The sequence below is a fragment of the Sinocyclocheilus anshuiensis genome, unplaced genomic scaffold, assembly GCF_001515605.1.
Source record: "Sinocyclocheilus anshuiensis isolate Anshui unplaced genomic scaffold, SAMN03320099.WGS_v1.1 scaffold253, whole genome shotgun sequence".
Classification (NCBI taxonomy): Eukaryota; Metazoa; Chordata; class Actinopteri; order Cypriniformes; family Cyprinidae; genus Sinocyclocheilus; species Sinocyclocheilus anshuiensis.
The window spans coordinates 972950-990971 of NW_015537969.1; the positions used below are offsets into that span (position 1 = coordinate 972950).

General features: G+C 36.8%; 1 protein-coding gene and 1 long non-coding RNA gene across 3 annotated transcripts in view; one reads left to right on the top strand and one right to left on the bottom strand.

Moving 5' to 3' along the window:
* Positions 1–1673: 1673 nt before the first annotated feature.
* Positions 1674–6890, bottom strand: LOC107669751 (uncharacterized). The gene is made up of 4 exons (XR_001632029.1): positions 6659–6890; positions 2605–2718; positions 2388–2504; positions 1674–1728 (listed from the first exon to the last, which is right to left on the bottom strand). It is a non-coding gene; the product is annotated as an uncharacterized LOC107669751 (long non-coding RNA).
* Positions 6891–8235: 1345 nt separating this feature from the next.
* The window catches only part of pdk4 (pyruvate dehydrogenase kinase, isozyme 4), an 11660-nt gene continuing 1873 nt past the window's right edge, over positions 8236–18022 (top strand). Inside the window, exons 1-10 of one of the 2 annotated variants that reach the window (XM_016462108.1) lie at positions 8236–8823; positions 9703–9844; positions 12233–12304; positions 12442–12626; positions 13277–13366; positions 13503–13634; positions 14859–14935; positions 15428–15526; positions 15686–15796; positions 16037–16150. In XM_016462108.1, coding sequence (XP_016317594.1) covers positions 8706–8823; positions 9703–9844; positions 12233–12304; positions 12442–12626; positions 13277–13366; positions 13503–13634; positions 14859–14935; positions 15428–15526; positions 15686–15796; positions 16037–16150 — 1140 coding nt within the window. In that variant the 5' untranslated portion in view covers positions 8236–8705. The remainder of the gene's footprint in view (positions 8824–9702; positions 9845–12232; positions 12305–12441; positions 12627–13276; positions 13367–13502; positions 13635–14858; positions 14936–15427; positions 15527–15685; positions 15797–16036; positions 16151–18022) is intronic. The other variant, XM_016462118.1, reaches the window with a different exon arrangement.

Below are 18022 nucleotides of genomic sequence, written 5' to 3' on the forward strand. Positions count from 1 at the left end.
CAGACTTAATTACAGGCCAAAGCAGCAGTCGCATCAGCCTTCCCCTTTCCACATGACTGCAGCTATCTGTATATATTTCAGAGAAAGAAAAATGAGCCTGTTAACAGCCCTCACTGCTACCGGCACTGATACACTCTTGGTTGTTATTTTTGATGCTTTATGTTAAAAATCTATCGTCTCATCTTACAAATATTTCTCTAACAGGAAATTCTCTGGTTAGTTATCAATTTCTAGATGCCCACTAAATTGATTAGACAGGCATTCTCTTAAACTCTCTATTTCAGTATCAGTGGAGATAGATTTTATACCTTGAGATAGGCTGCTTTGGTCTTTTATATTGTCTCAGGCTGACAGGTGAAGTGGAAAATCAAAAATGAGCACACTACAGGAACCACAGAATGATTCTTACCTATATCTGTTGATCCCATATAAAAAAAAAAATCAGTCACACTTGTGTTACAAAATAACTTGTTCCTGCTTAAACAAAAGCTATTGAAGGGATAGTATACCCAAAAATTAAAATTCTGGGACATCGGTAAAATAGTCGCTAAATTTGTTTTATTTGCGCACAAAAAGTATTCTTGTAGCTTTGTAAAATTACGATTGAACCCCTGATGGACTATTTTACCAATGTCCTTACCACCTTTCTGGACCTGGGAACATTTCAGTTGTATTGCAGGCTATGCAGGGTCTGAGAGCTCTCGGATTTCATCAAAAAATATCTTAATTTCTGTTTTGAAGATGAACGAAGGTCTTACGGGTTTGGAACGACATGAAGGTGAGAAATTAATGACAGAATTTTCATTTTTGGGTGAACTATCCCGTTAACATAGAAACACGTTTAGTATTTGAAAAACAAAGATTAGAACAGAATATTTTATTTCTGAACTGACATTTAAATTCTTATTTAATGTTCCCACTCAAATACAAAAAATTAAATCAAAATTATTATAAAATAATTATATATTTTTTTAATAAAAAGTATTCTACTACATTATAAAATATTATATATATATATATATACTGTATATATATATATATATATTCAGAATGAAGAAATTAATTATTAATTAATTATTAATCAATAAAACATTAAATTGATCATAAATTACAAAAATTTGTTTCCACAAAATTATGAAGCAGCACAGCTGTTTTCAACACACAGTGTTACAGTTTTCAATCTGTAACAATAAGAAATGTTTCTTGAGCACCAATCTGCATATTAGGATGATTTCTGAAGGGTCATGTGACACTGAAGACTGGAGTAATGATGCTGAAAATTCAGCTTTTCCGTCACAGGAATAAATTACATTTAAAAATAGATTAAATGTTTAAATATATTTAATATTAACATATTAAATATTACAATTGGTGAGCGTAAAAGACTTCTTTCAAAAATCTGAAAATCTTAGCAACCCAAACATTTGAACTGTAGTGTATATAGATCATTTACAGTAAAAAATAAAATAAATTGTTATTAACTTGCATTGTATTGCCTTACTTTAACTTGTATTGTTTACCCTACTTTATTATTGGCAAAAGCATTTGTTTTACTCTCAAATACTAAAAACATTAATGATTGATGTCTACTGAAGGTACATGGTCATATATGATATATTAATATATTTCGGGGTGTTAAAATACCTGCCAGCAGCTGCTCCATCAACCGATGGCTGCCTGTCTCGCTGGGTGTGCTCATTGATTTTGATGGGGACATTGGTGTCGGGACTATGAAAAGACATAAACACAGTCGGATACAAAATGTTGTTAAATTTCAAATACATTTTAACCAGCTACTTTATAAACAAAGGTATAATATTTATACTGCACTAATTTATACTATGCACAATTAGATTTAATTTAAAAAGCAAAGTTATAAGTATGGAGCCCATCTTTGTAATGTACATAGCTCTGCACTAGATGGCAATAGTAGCAAAGAAAAGGAGTACATGACTGTCACAAAACCAGCACAGTGGTGAGATAAGAAGCTTCTCAATTTGCTCATGTTTGCATTAATTAGTGTATTGTTAACGTCTAGAGATTTGTGTGACTTCCTGGGCAGTTGAAAATAACTATTCTGTTGGATAAACCTTAGTAATTACATTAGCAATTACAAAACAACTTTGACAGGATTAGTAATTCAGGACGTACAGTGTAGCAAAAACACTGAAATGCAGAATGGAAAAGACTGGAAAAGCCCGTCTAAAAAGAGGTTTGGATGAAGTCCCATTCAGAGACTTGAAGCAAACCCAGAATATTACACAGCCTGATCTTGGCAAAGGTAAAAAGGCAATGTTCTGAAGTGTTTCGGAGGCAGGCATTGTTGAGTGAGGTGGCTGCGGTGCAGATGGATATTTCAATGCGGTCCAGTGGTCTGTGTACTGTACCTAATAGAGGTTCGGGTGAGATTCCAATGCTCGAGGAGGGCCTTGGTTGGTCTCCCTGTGCTTGCGGTGCAAATCTGAATCCTCAGGAGCAGCTTCTGCTTTCTGTTGTGTCTCTGACTGTTTACGTTTACAAATGCACACACAAGCACACATACTCAGATATTCATATAAAGTTCTTACCACATTCTGAATTAGTCTCATTAAAATATTATCTCACCTCTTTTTTCTTTTTTTCTTCCTCCTTTCTCTTTTTTTCCTCTCTGATTTGAGCAAGGCGCTGTTTCTTACGCTCAAGTTCGGCTTTTAGGTCACTCTTATCAGCCATTTTGTCCTGCGACAAAACAATTACACCATAGACCCACGGTTTTCCCATCCATTCCATCCAGTGTAAGCAGATCCGTATGGAGACTACACTATATTTAGAGACTTTGCTCATTAAAAGCAGTGGTTAAACACTCACTACTGCATATACAAGTTGAAGGACCATTTGTGTTGTCAACAGAAATGCCTTGGCATATATCTATGCATTTATGAAAAAAAACTATTCATGAGGTATAAATACAGCTGATTCTGTATTAAGGTGGGGAATTACAGAATGTCAGGAGGCCAGTTTAATGCCTCATCTGAACGACATTTATCAAAAGGTTGCTTCGTTTTAAATCCGTGTATCATTCGATCATTCGTTTTTTGATTTAATATTGAAAGTAGAAAAATTAGAAAACGGCTCCTTTTTCGTTTTTTCGTTTTTTTTTTCTCCAAAAAACGAGAAACGAGAATTCAGCTTAAATTTTCGTTTATGGGTGGAAAAATGAATAAACAGCTTGAATATTTGATTTCTACATGTGGGCGGGAATTAAACGCCCCTTTCTGCTGATTGGTCAGCCGAAGATCAAACCGTGCCATCATCAGTTCTTCTGCAGTATCACGCAGCAGAATAATAGTCCTCCACTGCTGCAGTTGTACGGATTAATAAACCATTTTATCAATTTCAAATTTTTCATCAAACAAACAGACTAATGAATAGCTTGACACAACTCGTACTGGGGCAGAGTCTAGACAGGCCTTTCTTCTGTGTAGATATAACTACTAGAACTGATGAAGGCACGGTTTGATCTTCGGCTGACCAATCAGCAGAAAGGGGCGGTTAATTCCCGCCCACATGTAGAAATCGACACTGCCACCTGCATGCCACAGCTGCGTTCATAGTCTGTGCCTTAATAAAGCTGCTCTAATATAGGGGTAGCGCATCCTGACAAGCTCAATGCGGCCATCAGGATGCGCTACCAGCTTAAACAATGAGGTCAAATTCATGATTAAGGCGGGGAAATAATGACAGCAGAATGTCAGGAGGCCAGTTTAATACCTCATCTGAATGACACTCCTTTTTACAGGTGCCGGTCTAACGCTTTATCAAAAGGTTGCTTCGTTTTACATTCTGAAGTCCGATTCGTTATACTGAGACTTTTGCACCCATACAAGTCAGGGAATGAGCACCCCCTGCTTGCCGGACTAAAACTAGCTCCAGCAGCAAGCTAGTTTTTCTCAATGGCCTACCAGCCATCAGAATGTGCTACCAGCTTCAAATAGAAAACAAAGTCTAATTCGTAATTGAGGTGGGGAATTCATGACAACAGAGTGTCAGGAGGCGCGTCATTACTTTGCACCCATTCAAGCCAGGGAATGATCACCCCCTGCTGGCTGGAATAAAACTAGCTGCACTAGCTGCATAGTTTTTCACAACGGCCTACCAGCCATCAGAATGTGCTACCAGCTTCAAAAAGAAAACAAAGTCAAATTCGTAACTGAGGTGGAGAATTCATGACAACAAAATGTCAGGAGGCCGGTTTAATGCCTCGTCTGAAGGATGCTCCTTTTCACAGTCTAAAATCCGAGTTATTACTCTAGGACTTTTACACCCATTCAAACCAGGGAATGATCACCCCCTGCTGGCTGGACTAAAACTAGCTGCAGCAGCAAGCTACATCTTCACGAATGGTCTCCCACCAGTGTACCGACCAGGCTCTGGCCTGCTTAGCTTTAGTGAGGAAGCAGACTCTGCCTACGGCAAGCAACAGCTGCATTCGTAGTCTGCATCTTCATGAAGCTGCTCTAATAGAGGGCCTAATAGAGCCTACTGCAAGCAAAAGCTGAATTATTACTATGCGCTAGGGCTGCACGATAAATCGAAATGGAATCGAGATCGCGATTCGACAGAAGCTGCGATTGTCATGCGTATCTTTCAGTGAAGCACGGTTTTGTGATCAGCAGTAAATCTCCATCCAAAGGCCAGAGGGTGCTCTCGCGCTGAAACTCCAAATACGCCTCGCAGAAGAAACCCAGAAAATGCCTATCGCTGCAGCTGAATAAACAGAAGATTCAAGACTTTTGCATCCATACAAGCCAGGGAATGAGCACCCCCTGCTGGCCGGACTAAAACTAGCTCCAGCAGCAAGCTAGTTTTTCTCAATGGCCTACCAGCCATCAGAATGTGCTACCAGCTTCAAATAGAAAACAAAGTCTAATTCGTAATTGAGGTGGGGAATTCATGACAACAGAGTGTCAGGAGGCCAGTTTAATGCCTCATCTGCAGGATGCTCCTTATCACAGTCTAAAGTCTGCGTCAGTAAACTAAGACTTTTGCACCCATTCAAGCCAGGGAATGATCACCCCCTGCTGGCTGGATTAAAACTAGCTGCAGGAGCAAACTACATTTTCACAAATGGACTCCCGCCAGTGTACTGACCAGGCTCTGGCCTGCTTAGCTTTAGAGAGGAACCAGACACTGCCTACTGCATGCCACAGCTGCATTCGTAGTCTGTGCCTTAATAAAGCTGCTCTAATAGAGGGGTAGCGCATCCTGACAAGCTCAATGATGCCATCAGGATGCGCTACCAGCTTAAACAATGAGGTCAAATTCATGATTAAGGCGGGGAAATAATGACAACAGAATCTCAGGAGGCCAATTTAATGCCTCACCTGAATGATGCTCCTTGTTACAGGTGCCCGTCTAACGCTTTATCAAAAGGCTGCTTCGTTTTACATTCTGAAGTCCGATTCTTTATACTGAGACTTTTGCATCCATACAAGCCAGGGAATGAGCACCCCCTGCTGGCCGGACTAAAACTAGCTCCAGCAGCAAGCTAGTTTTTCTCAATGGCCTACCAGCCATCAGAATGTGCTACCAGCTTCAAATAGAAAACAAAGTCTAATTCGTAATTGAGGTGGGGAATTCATGACAACAGAGTGTCAGGAGGCCAGTTTAATGCCTCATCTGCAGGATGCTCCTTTTCAGTCTAAAGTCCTAGACTACACTAGGACTTTTGCGCCCATTCAAACCAGTTTAGTCGGCATGAAAGCAAAATTGACTTTATTTACTTTACTAATGCACATTGCTAGTCTTGATGTGAACAATTAATCCGTGCAAGTTAATCCGCTGAAAAAAATTGTTTGTCTTGGTAATCTTTAATCAAAATCTGATAATTCGCTTCTGCTCTGGAATGGCAGTCCTTCTCTGATTTCAGTTTGACGGCTTGGGCAGAATATCCTTTTAAACACACCCCTCCAACCGTTAGTTTGTTATGAGTGAGAGACAGAGAGGAGGAGCGCCAAAATAAAAACCATGCCCTCTATTCAATATTACGGGTGTGGCAGATGACTGTATCTATATGATCTAAGAATAATACTTCTCAAAACTGTAAATACTAGGCTTTATCATATGATAAAAAAAAAGAAAAGGAGTGGTAATAAAAACAAAACAATATCAGACTGTGGGGGAAAGCTTTATTAAAGCTTAATTAAAACATAAAACAAAATGTAAATGCATTAAATAAAAACACAAATCAATAAATAAAAACATATTTTGATTGCAAATTATCATGCAAACGTCACATTCATGATGTGGTCAGGTTCATAAGATCCGGAGATAGCTGTCTATGAGGAAGATGCTACATTAGGTGGACTGTCATGTATCATAATTCTGGTTTTGTTGTCATAACAGACTCCAATTCGATTACAGAGAGTTATAAAATAAACAATTATTTAAAATCCAGTTATATTACACAGATGTCACAATGATACATTTGGATATACAAATGATGTCAGCGTTGCTATTGCTAACAGTGGGTACCAAGAGAAGCACAATGACATCATAAACCATATGCGATTATGAAGTCATCGAAAATAAAGCATGAAACACAACGAAATGCACGTATGAAACCTCACAGTTATGTGAGCGTGAGAAACATGCACCCGGTGTGTGTGACACTTCCTACCTGTTCCCAGTGTGGATGCTGTCCACTGAAATATGCTGTATCACTGCTGATGCACACAGTCTGCCATCCGCTTTAATGCGGCCCTTTGATTAAAACATGTTTGAGATTATACGATGCGATCGTTTAGAAATTCATCAAAGCTGTTGGCAAAATGTAAGGCTAGTGGCCTACATTTTTCAGAGGTGGCAAGATTGTCATAGACCGCCTTGCTACCTAGAGATAACTAAAAGATCCCAGCTCTCCCTTTCCAAAATGCTGTTATAATTTAGAAATAAATTAATCCACTGCAACATGTAATATGATCATATTACCCCAATTTTACAGTCTCTGCACTGGCTACCTATTAAGTTGCGTATCAGTTACAAAATATTATTACTTGCCTATAAGGCCCTTAACGGGTTAGCTCCTGCATACCTAACTAGTCTTCTACCACGCTACAATCCATCACGCTCCCTAAGGTCGCAAAACTCTGGACTTTTGGTAGTACCTAGGATAGCAAAGTCCACAGAAGAGATGATGCCAACCCCTCAGAGGACCTCAGATGATGCCAACCCTGAAACAACATACAGAACTACCACATTTTGCTATAAGTTTGATTGCATCATATAATAATTGCTGTTAATAGTTTTCAACGTGTTTGATTACGTCTTTAATTTATTTTTCCGTACATTTCTGCCATATGTACATTAACTGACAGTCACCACTGATAAGCTACCACTAAATATTGTAGAAACTTAATTTGCTGTAAAGTTGCTTTGCAATGATTTGTATCGTGAAAAGCGCTGTACAAATAAACTTGAATTTAATTTAATTGAACAGTGCCACCTAGCGGATTTTTTTTTTTTGCGTTGACGTACAGAAACTATAGCTGTATACATTAGGTTCGTTTGAATGGTTGTACACCACTAGATGGAGCCATAGTCCAAAAGAGCAAGGCAGTTTAGCCTTTTGTCATTCAGAATACTGCTAAAAATATCTAGAAACCAGCCTAAAGATTGTTTGCTGGTTTAAGCTGGGCTGCAGGTTTCTCAGCCTGACCAGCCGAAATGTGCCTAAAATTTACAGTAAATGGTCACTGTAAAATAAATAAATACAATTATTTTAAAAATGATTGCACTAATTTTAAAATAGAAATCACTAGATTAACAGGGGTGATGAAAAACAGTTTGATTGTAATATGATTTTTGTAAAGCCTCTGTTTTGGAATCTTAATATTACATACTTTATATTATTGTATACTCTGTACACATTATTTTTTTTCCTTAATATTTTTTCCTTTAGTATTGATAACCCTGAAACTAAATAGGCCTACATGAATTACAAATTCGCATTTAATAATTTTTTCATCCTTTTTTTAAAAGGTTTTCTCAATGTATTGTAGCCTATATTGTCGCATTAAGGAACTAATTGAGGTTATTATAAGTGATTTGTCCCCTCAGTCATTTAGAGGATGCGGAACACGCTGTACAATACAAAAAAAATGTGTGTCTCAGCCCCACTCCCAAAGACCTTTGCTCTACATTAGCTGTGCGCATGCGTCAATGGCAGGGCGATATAGATGCATAGCATGTAGATAGCGAAGCCCATTTCTGATGGCTGCACAAGAAAGAGCATATGACAAAATCATATAATCAGTCTCTTTATATTAACTACTATGCAATGCAATGATAGCTTTTTACCTGTCGATAAGAATAGAAAGAGAACACGTTGTGTTGGTTCAACTCTATTGTACTATATCTATGCAGATTGAAGTAACAGTCTTCCCTCTCCCCTCCCTCCCTTGTGTTATGTTTGTACCCTGTTTTGTACCTTGTGCTGGTCAGTTATTTTGGTGCAATGACAAATTAAACCGAATTAGAGCGATTCAGGAGGACTCTACCACCGGACAGTCCGGTCACACCAGATTTCTGCGGAGATCTTCATTTATGTGATGAAGTAACAGGCTGTGCTAGAATGTCAAACTTTGCGAACTGCGTCTGATGAGACGAGGACTATAACTCGCTGAGAAGAACGTTTCAAAAACTGTGGATTTCACTTGAACATCAACATGAAGTTCGCCCAGATCATGCTGAAGAACAGCTCAAAGCTGAACATACCTAAACAAGTGGACAGATTTTCAAAGTACTCTCCGTCCCCGCTGTCAATGAAGCAGTTCATTGACTTTGGTGAGTTGTTTACCTGTTAGAAATTGATCTGATGGAGCCAACTCATCGTGGTTGTGTCTGAAAACCTACTAGTGAGCTCACTAATAAAAAGTATAAAGGCACGTTTGTAGTAGCAAGGGCATATTATAAAATGGTATTATGGTAATTTTATGTTTGTTTGTTTTTTTTTCTTACGTGTATCATGGGGAATATGTCATAAACCGTATCAAAATACCATAGTATTACCATTACTGTACCATGTATAACATTGCATTTTTTTTGTAAAAACAGCCTAAATCTACTTATGCAATATTGTATGCAGCTGTAATGCACACTATGACGTCTACATAGGCAGCTCTCTAGGTTTTGAGACACAACCTTCCTCTTACTGTTATTTGGTAGAAGAGATTGCATGAAAAAATCTCTCAAATGACTTAAATATAGTTGTTTGATTATATATAAATTGAATATCACCTCACAAAATAAACTGTACCATTGATGTTGTTTTTAATAGCTGTACACATATATTTATTATACTTTAACCTTAAGTACTTCTACACAATGAGGTAAGAAGTCATTCTTAAAAACTGTGTCTGTTTTTTTATTAACTTTTCTGCATTGTTGCAGGTTCTTAAAGACAACTGTCATTAAAAACAATATTTAACAATAACAATATTTAAAATATACACATTTCTAATCTAAAGTGTCATTTTACATAACATCTCATATTACAAAGCTAAATCCACAGTCATTTAGAAGTCTACACATATGTTCAAACTGATGTCTTGTTAGGGATTATACCAAAATATTGGTCTTAACTGTATAGGGATTTTCAGGTATGCCGTACATGTCAAGTTCAAGAGCAAAATTCTTACTAATGTAGTCCCGTCTTGCTCGCAGGATCAGCCAATGCCTGTGAAAAGACCTCCTTCATGTTTTTAAGGCAAGAGCTTCCTGTCCGTTTAGCCAACATCATGAAGGAGATCGACTTCCTCCCAGACAAACTGCTCAGCACGCCTTCACTGAAGCTGCTTCATAGCTGGTGAGATCCACAGCTGACATGCTGTTCTAGACTCCCTGAAGTGCCACATGCTTCAGTGTGATGAATTTCTGCCTACTCTAGGCTCTCTATTATAAAGTTTTTACAACTCATATGACATGTATGACTTATAGTGTGCAGCACATGACTTCAAACGAAAGGTGACCATGAAGTCTTTTAGATAAGGACCTTGTAAGTTGGAGAGCAAATAAAAGTTGGTATGTTTCTGTAACATTTATTACTGTTAGACATACAGCAAGTGTGTTGGTGGGAAATGTTGATTCAGCACATTGTAACAACCTCTTAGCAAAAACTTAGGATATCACCAAACTTCGTCAGCATTTTTGAGAATTATTTAGCCACCATTCTAGCTAGTCCAGGTTGTATAGTAATGTGTTTTCAGATAACATTTCTGTTCATCTTTAGGCTAAAATGCATATGGATATATAAAAGTTAGTAGTGTTCTGAAACTTGAACCTGAGGTCAAATTCATTAATGCAGTTTAAATCATGAAAACAAAGATGATGGATAGACAGCTGGCTTTTTTACACCATAAAAGAAGTCATTTAAGGAATCCACAGACCAGATAAGTAATGATCTTTCTTAGCTAGTTTGTTAAAAGTAAAACATAAATCAATTAGAATAGCCAAAATAAGTGTTTGTAGGTATATGCTATTTTAATATTAGCAAGTAGAACATGTTTGAGACATGTAAGAGTTGTTCTCATGAGGATGTAGGTCAGAGCCTGACCTTTGTCACATCCTGATCCTTTTCCTGTGAACTTTTCTGTCACTCTTCTCTATTGAAAGCAAAAGGTTTAAAACAAAACTGAATGAGAAAATGATGAATAACATGTATTTAATAGTTGACAGAGTACTGGTTTTCAAGTGGGGTAAATGTGCAGGCGATTGTTCTTGTTCTTCATGGAAAGGTTTTCTGTTCAAGAATAGACTTCTGAATGGACTGGATTTGAAGGACAGAATGATTTATAAGTTCAAAATGAGCTGTTGTAGTTATTGACCTTTGTCTTACAAAGTTTAGCAGAGGCTTTGTGTTCAACAAGTCAACTGGAATGCATTGAAAATGATGCAATTGTGGGCGTTATGTAAACTGAACTTTTTCCGCTGACTATGCTGGATTCAGAGGCTTTTATGAAAACTATACATGATACCGGGAGAGTAACACACACATTTATTCAATCACAAACAAGCAAATGTTATGAAACTCTGCATTATGCTCAGTGGAGTGCTTAAGGTTTCTTTCTGCCTGAGAAAAAAGTATGAATTTTCAACAAATGTATTTATTGATGTACTATACATATTCTTTGATAGTTTTCTTTTTAGTATGTTTTATTTATTTTAAACAAAATATTTAGTATGTATTTCTGTAATATTACATTACATTATTCCAATAAATAATAGGTAGATTTGTAATAGTTTGTGAGTTATGAAGGACAATGTACAAAATGCTACAATTGCCCTTGGTATTTCCTATATGAAACAGATTTGTTGTTATTTTTGTTGTTAATATTTTTATAACTCGAGTTTTAAGTCTTCATATGTGATAGTCCATTTGTTTCAGGGTCCTTTGTCCTCAAAACTCTAGAATCTCTTGAATTATGCTGAGATCACAATGTGAACTAAATGTAACTTTCAAATGTGTTCATCAAAATGTTATACGGTGTCAGGTAGCATGAGACACTGAACACAAACAAGTGCGCTGCAGCCTTCCTAGATGTCTCAGTGTAAACAAGTCCTCTTTGACAATGCGGCACACTGACACAGAACACTGTCAGTCAGGTGGATTGTAGCTAGTACAGTGCGTTCATTGTGTCACGTGTAAGACTGTTGTTCTCTCTGCAGCACATCTCCCTTGCCAAAAGTCACATGGGGGGCTTGATTTGACTCCAAGCATTAAATTATCTATGCAAAGCTGTTTAATCACCATTCAGCTTTGGGAAAGCAGTGATAAGAATTGGATCAGTGGTTAAAATAAATACCTGTCAGTGCTTTGTACCTCCGTTAGCCATTCAGATAAACAACTACATTGACTTTGTTGTTCAAAGGAAACGATACACAGTATTACATAATGTGTGGTGCATTATGGCTGTGTTTCAAATAGGGCTGGGTATTGGTACAATTCAATTTTTATGCAATTTGATTCTTATCTCATTTGATTTAATTCAATTTTGTTTCATTTGGAAATAGTGGTGCACCTAAAAAAAATTTGTAATCAAAACTCTGAAACTGAAATTCAAGTTTTATTATAGAAAATAAATAAGAAAATAAAGTTCATTTATTAATCAATTAATAAATCACATCAAATAAAACTGAGTTGTATTTAAGTCAGTCTAAAAATAAACCCTGAATGTTTGTTTACTCTCAAAAACAGGTATGCGCAGAGTTTGATGGAGCTTGTTGACTTTTTGGAGAAAGACCCTGATGATAAAAAAATCCTAACTAAGTAAGTATAGTATTCAGGAGCATTCTGGGAAATCCAAAGTCATTAATCTTACTCATGTTTAGTTCATGTTTAACTTGGCTGCAGCCTGTTTTAAGTGACCTCTAATAGTGTGTTTAACTGGATGGCGTGTCTCTTAGATTCACAGAAACACTGATCAATGTCAGGAACAGGCACAACAATGTGGTGCCCACCATGGCACAGGGCGTGCTGGAGTACAAGGAGGCCTTTGGCGTGGATCCCGTGACCAATCAGAACGTCCAATATTTTTTGGACCGCTTCTACATGAGCCGAATCTCCACACGCATGCTGATGAATCAGCACTGTAAGTGTTCAGGACATGTACTAAAGCCCTAGCCAAGCAGGATGGATATTTCTGTCTCAGCTGAAACAATAGATTAACCATCTGCTGATAATGTAACGTTCCATAGCTTCATAACCAATGAATAAAAAATATATTTAAAAATTCTGTACTATTTTGTCTAAATAATTTAAAATTAAATGCTTTCAGTGAATTCAGGCATTATATTGCACAGCATGAGAAAATGGATATTAATTTTGAGATTTACTAAAGATTTGAACAGTGTTATGAAATTATCAGTGTTTTTATAGATTAACTTTAAGTGAGCCTTAGATGATGGCAAATTAAATGCAAAAATAGGGGAAATAAGCAAATGCAGTTAAACATCTACTATTGACTTATACACACTACTATTCAAAAGAGCCGTATTATTTGTAACATTATAAATGTATTTACGGTCACTTTTGATGAATTTAATGTGTCCTTGCTTAATAAAAATGTTAATTTCTTTAAAAAAAAAGTTACTAACTCCAAACATTTGAACAGAAGTGTAGATCTAATGTTATACAATACAGCTAATTAACAGTCATTATAATATGAAAATAACCAATGTAGTACCCATATATCATGCATTCCTACAAATAAAATGTATTTAAAATGTGTGTTCATTTTAGCGTTAATCTTCGATGGCAGCACCAATCCAGCCCACCCCAAACACATTGGCAGTATCGACCCAAACTGTGACGTTGTGGAGGTTGTAAAAGGTAATTACCCATGTTTCTTGCCTGTGTAACACTTTTATTTACTCTGTCAAAGAAAGCCAATAAACTGTGGGTGTAATGGACATTGTAGGCCCTACATGGGCAAACTCATACCGTGTCTCACACTTTCTCTCTCTAGATGCCTATGAGAGTGCCAAGATGCTGTGTGATCAGTACTACTTGACCTCTCCCGAAGTGGAAATCAAACAAGTGAACTGTGAGCGAGAATTTTTTTCTCTCAGACTTTCAGTCTTTGTGTGTCCTGTACATGGTGAGTCATGAACTGTCAGAAAACCTGAACTCTGCAGTGGAGCTCTCTACAGTCTTATTTACACTTATTTGCTTATTTACAGTCTTATTGATTCCATGTTAGACTGTAGTTGTTTGACAGTGTGGGATGGTGCCAACAAAATGTGTTGGGTGGGGATTATGGGTATGCTGTGAAATCTTATCAGCCAAGCATGACCTGAAATTCAACTTTCACATTTTTTTTTCAGCTAGAGAGCATTAAATTGATCAAAAGTTACAATAAACACATTTATAGTGTTACAAAACATTTCTATTTCAAATAAATGCTGTTCTTTTGAACTTAATATTTTCAAAGAATCCTAAAAAAGATAAATATATTAATCAGCTCAACTGTTTTCAACATTAATAATAAGTAATAATAAGAAATGTTTCTTGAGCAGCAAATCAGCATATCAGAATGAATTCTGAAGGCTTATTAACTGAAGAGTTATGGCTGGTGTAAATTCAGCTTTGCCTTCACAGGAATAAATTACATTTTTAAAATATTTTAATATAGAAAACAGTTATTTTAAATTTTAATAATATTTCACAGTATTACGTTTTTTTACTGTATTTTTGGTCAAATAAATGCAGCCTTGGTATAAGGGACTTCTTTCAAAATCATTAAAATAATCTTACAGACCCCCAAACATTAGAATGGCAGTGTCACTGTAATGTACATTTACAGTATAAGTACAATAAGATGCATAATGTGGATTGATAGTAATAAATAATAGCATAGAGTATTTGAATTTGTTTTTATTAGAAACTTTAACTATTATGCAACCACATTTAGTTAGTTCTTAAATCACTTATCGGTGTTGACAGAAATAGCGCTTTATAATCTTATCACTGTGTGTCTATGGAGAAATGGATGATAGGAACAGCACTGTGTACCTAGTTACATAATGGCAAAATGTTGGCATGATCTCTCGTTTTATCTCTTAGACATGTAAATAGCAGTGTACTATTGTGTCAAGCAAAGAGAACCTACAAGGTTGAGTGACCACTGTTGCGGCGTTTTTTTACCAACACATAGTAACAAATTAGCCAGCATAACCTCTATCATGTGCTTCATACCTGACTAGTTTGGGCAGCATGCCAGTGTTGATTTCTTCTTTGCATTCTTAAAATAAAAAATGTATGTGGGCCTTGTTTTTTGGGTTACTCAACTGTTACTGAATTGATATATCTGTTGTTTTTACAGTTAAAGGATCCAGTGACCCTATACATATAGTTTATGTGCCTTCTCATCTGTACCACATGCTCTTTGAGCTCTTCAAGGTACTTGAATCACTTTATAGTAGCTATAGCCTACACAATGATAGACTTACATAAACAACGTAAAAAAGAGGCAAATGCATCATCATAACTTCACCCTCATGTCGTTCTAAACCTGTATGACTTATTTTCTTCTGCAGAACACAAAATTAGTTTTTACAGAATGTTAATACATCGCAATTAGTTACAAAACAAGAATATGTGCAAGTGTAAATGAGATTTAAGAGCTAGATTTTCAGTGATTAATGACTAAAACTTTGTCTGGTCCTTATCCAAAGCTATTGTATGGATTCAGAAGACTTGGAATGTAGTGAACAAGTTGTATGGACCATTCAGTGGTACGTTTTGGGCTTTTTCATTATATGGAAAAGAGCTGCATTGGCATTCAGCTAAACGTCTCCTTTTGTGTTCCACAGAAGTAAGAAAGTCAAATGGGTTTGAATTAACTTGACCATCAAGCATTTGATGATAATGTGTGTTTTTTCTCTGTAACAGAATGCAATGAGAGCAACTGTGGAAACCCATGAGACCAGCCTACATCTACCACCAATCAAAGTGAGAGTTTCTCTAGGAAGTGAAGATCTGACCATCAAGGTGAGCTTTTTTCAACACCTCAGCACTCATGCTTTTTCAGATGCACAGTTGTAACGGGTCAGCAAAAGTTTAATATTTTATCTCTGTTTTAACTTGCAACATACTTGCAAGAGCAGTGAGAGCCAAAACATGCTTGTAATGACTCTTGTGGTATATTAGATGTCTGACAGAGGAGGTGGAGTTCCTTTGAGGAAAATCGAAAGGCTTTTCAGCTACATGTATTCAACTGCACCGAGTCCTGTGGCTGAAAACAGCCGTAATGCTCCCCTGGTAAGAACCTAGGCTGTCTAATTAAACATACTATATGCAGATTGTCTTTGTTGTGCAATGATACCACATGGTAAATCTTTGATCCACAGTTATGTTTTCAAGTAAACTGTGAGCTTACAGTTATAAATGAGCAGAATTACCAACAGTTCAGTTTATTGTTTACACCAGATTAGTATTGTAATGCAGTTGTAATGTTTTCTCTTTCTCTCACATACTTACTATGGCTTGCTTTTTTTGCAGGCTGGTTTTGGCTATGGTCTTCCTATTTCCCGCCTTTATGCCAAGTACTTCCAGGGAGATCTGCAGCTCTACTCTATGGAAGGATACGGCACGTCGGCAGTCATATATCTAAAGGTACACTCTAGCACTACCTAGTGAACTGCCTCACTGCTTACTACTTATGTAGGAAGTGTCCTCATAAGTGACTGATTTGAAGCTGAATTTCAGAATTTCTTTGTACGTGTAAAACCTGTATGACTCTTTCTTCTGCAAACCACAAAAGATGATATTTTGAAGAATGTTGGTAACCAAATGCTTTCCTTTTCTATTGGCGTTCCATTTTTTTATCCAGTCACTGAAAGTCAGTTGGAACTAGGGTGACCATACGGGCCATTTTTATGGGACACGTCCCTGCCAGGATTTCTATATTGCCTAAAATATCCAGGTTTTGGCTCTTTGCGCTGTGCAGATCGATCGTTGTATGACATTCACGAGAGCTACTGAGAGCAGAGCAGACGGCTCCTTATGCTTTCGAATCACTCTCGCGGTATTTTGGTGTCTTACAATGATCGGACTGCGCAGCACCGCTTCAAGTCGAACGAACAAGCAAACACGTGCACATATTTGCATGGCTTTGCTCGTTCTCTGTAGATCTCACCTTCTCATGCACCACGATTGGTCGATTATATACAATACCTGCATGTTATTGGTCAAACTACTTTGGATGTTTTAGGCAATATAAAAATCCTGGTCAAGACGTGTCCCGTATAAATGGCACATATGGCCACCCTAGTTGGAACCAAAACTGGTTACCAACATTCTTCAGAATACCTTATTTTATGTTCTAGCGTAGAAAGTGAGTCTTAAAGGTTTTGCAGGGCATGAGGGTGAGTAAATGATGACAGAATGTTTATTTTTGTGTGGACCATCCATTAATGGTGCGGTCTCAAATTTAACAAGGTCAGTTGGTTAATTTGTATGACCAACTTGAACTCGTTGCGAAATCTGTGTGGGGAAAGCTTTTGTGATATTCCCAATCACCTGGACTCCTATTGAAATAATTGCATTTCACCTGCAAAAATTTGCCAAACTACTGTAAATTAGGGCTGGGCGATTTTTCCGATTTTATCGATTAATTTCGAATTTAATGTTTTGCCATAATTTTATTTTTATAAATCAAGGAATCACGATTTGGAATAGAAAAGATAGAATTGGACACTTTGACAATATTCCAATGATAACAGTAAAGAGAAAAGAATGATCCAACCACATGTCGGCGCACATGATTAACCGCTCAGGTGTGACGCGCTCTGTGAAGTAGAATATATAGCTAGTTGCCATTCACACAGAATGCGCTTTTGTGTTGACAAAGATTCAATGCGGGAAATGGAATAGGAAAAAATACAAGAAAATGGGAGTTGAACTTCTTTTAACTTGAGCACCGCATTTTTAGAATGCCGTTTCATGCACGAGACGCTGCAAGAGACGCGAGCGCAAAAGTCAAATGCGTCCATGTTTACATAGAAAAATTTATGCAAAAGCAGTGCAATCGAATAAAAAACCTGTAAAGAACTACTACTGTATGTCTGATATTTCATGTTTGCATCATGGTGACAGTTTGAAAGCTGCTGTTCATTGTTTTTACAGTACATTTATAGTTAATAATAGTCAAGGTCATTCAAATTCAAAATGTTTTGAATTTGAACATTTTGAATTTGAATTACTTTGACTTTTGCGAATTTTTTAAAGCATTTTCCTCGTATTATTTCTGAACATATAATATGTATAAGACAAGTTTGTACAAGACGTAGTTGTAATTCATGCATCCTTTCTGCAAAGATATTTAACAAGTGATTTGCTTAACATTTACATCATGTTGACAACTTCATGTGTGGTGCACGTGGATTAGAATTTTCTTTAAATGGAGGGTTAATAAAGAAAAAGTTACTTGGGTCATGTTGTAGTTACATTTTCAAGTTGACTAGTTAAAAAATCATAAAAAAAAAT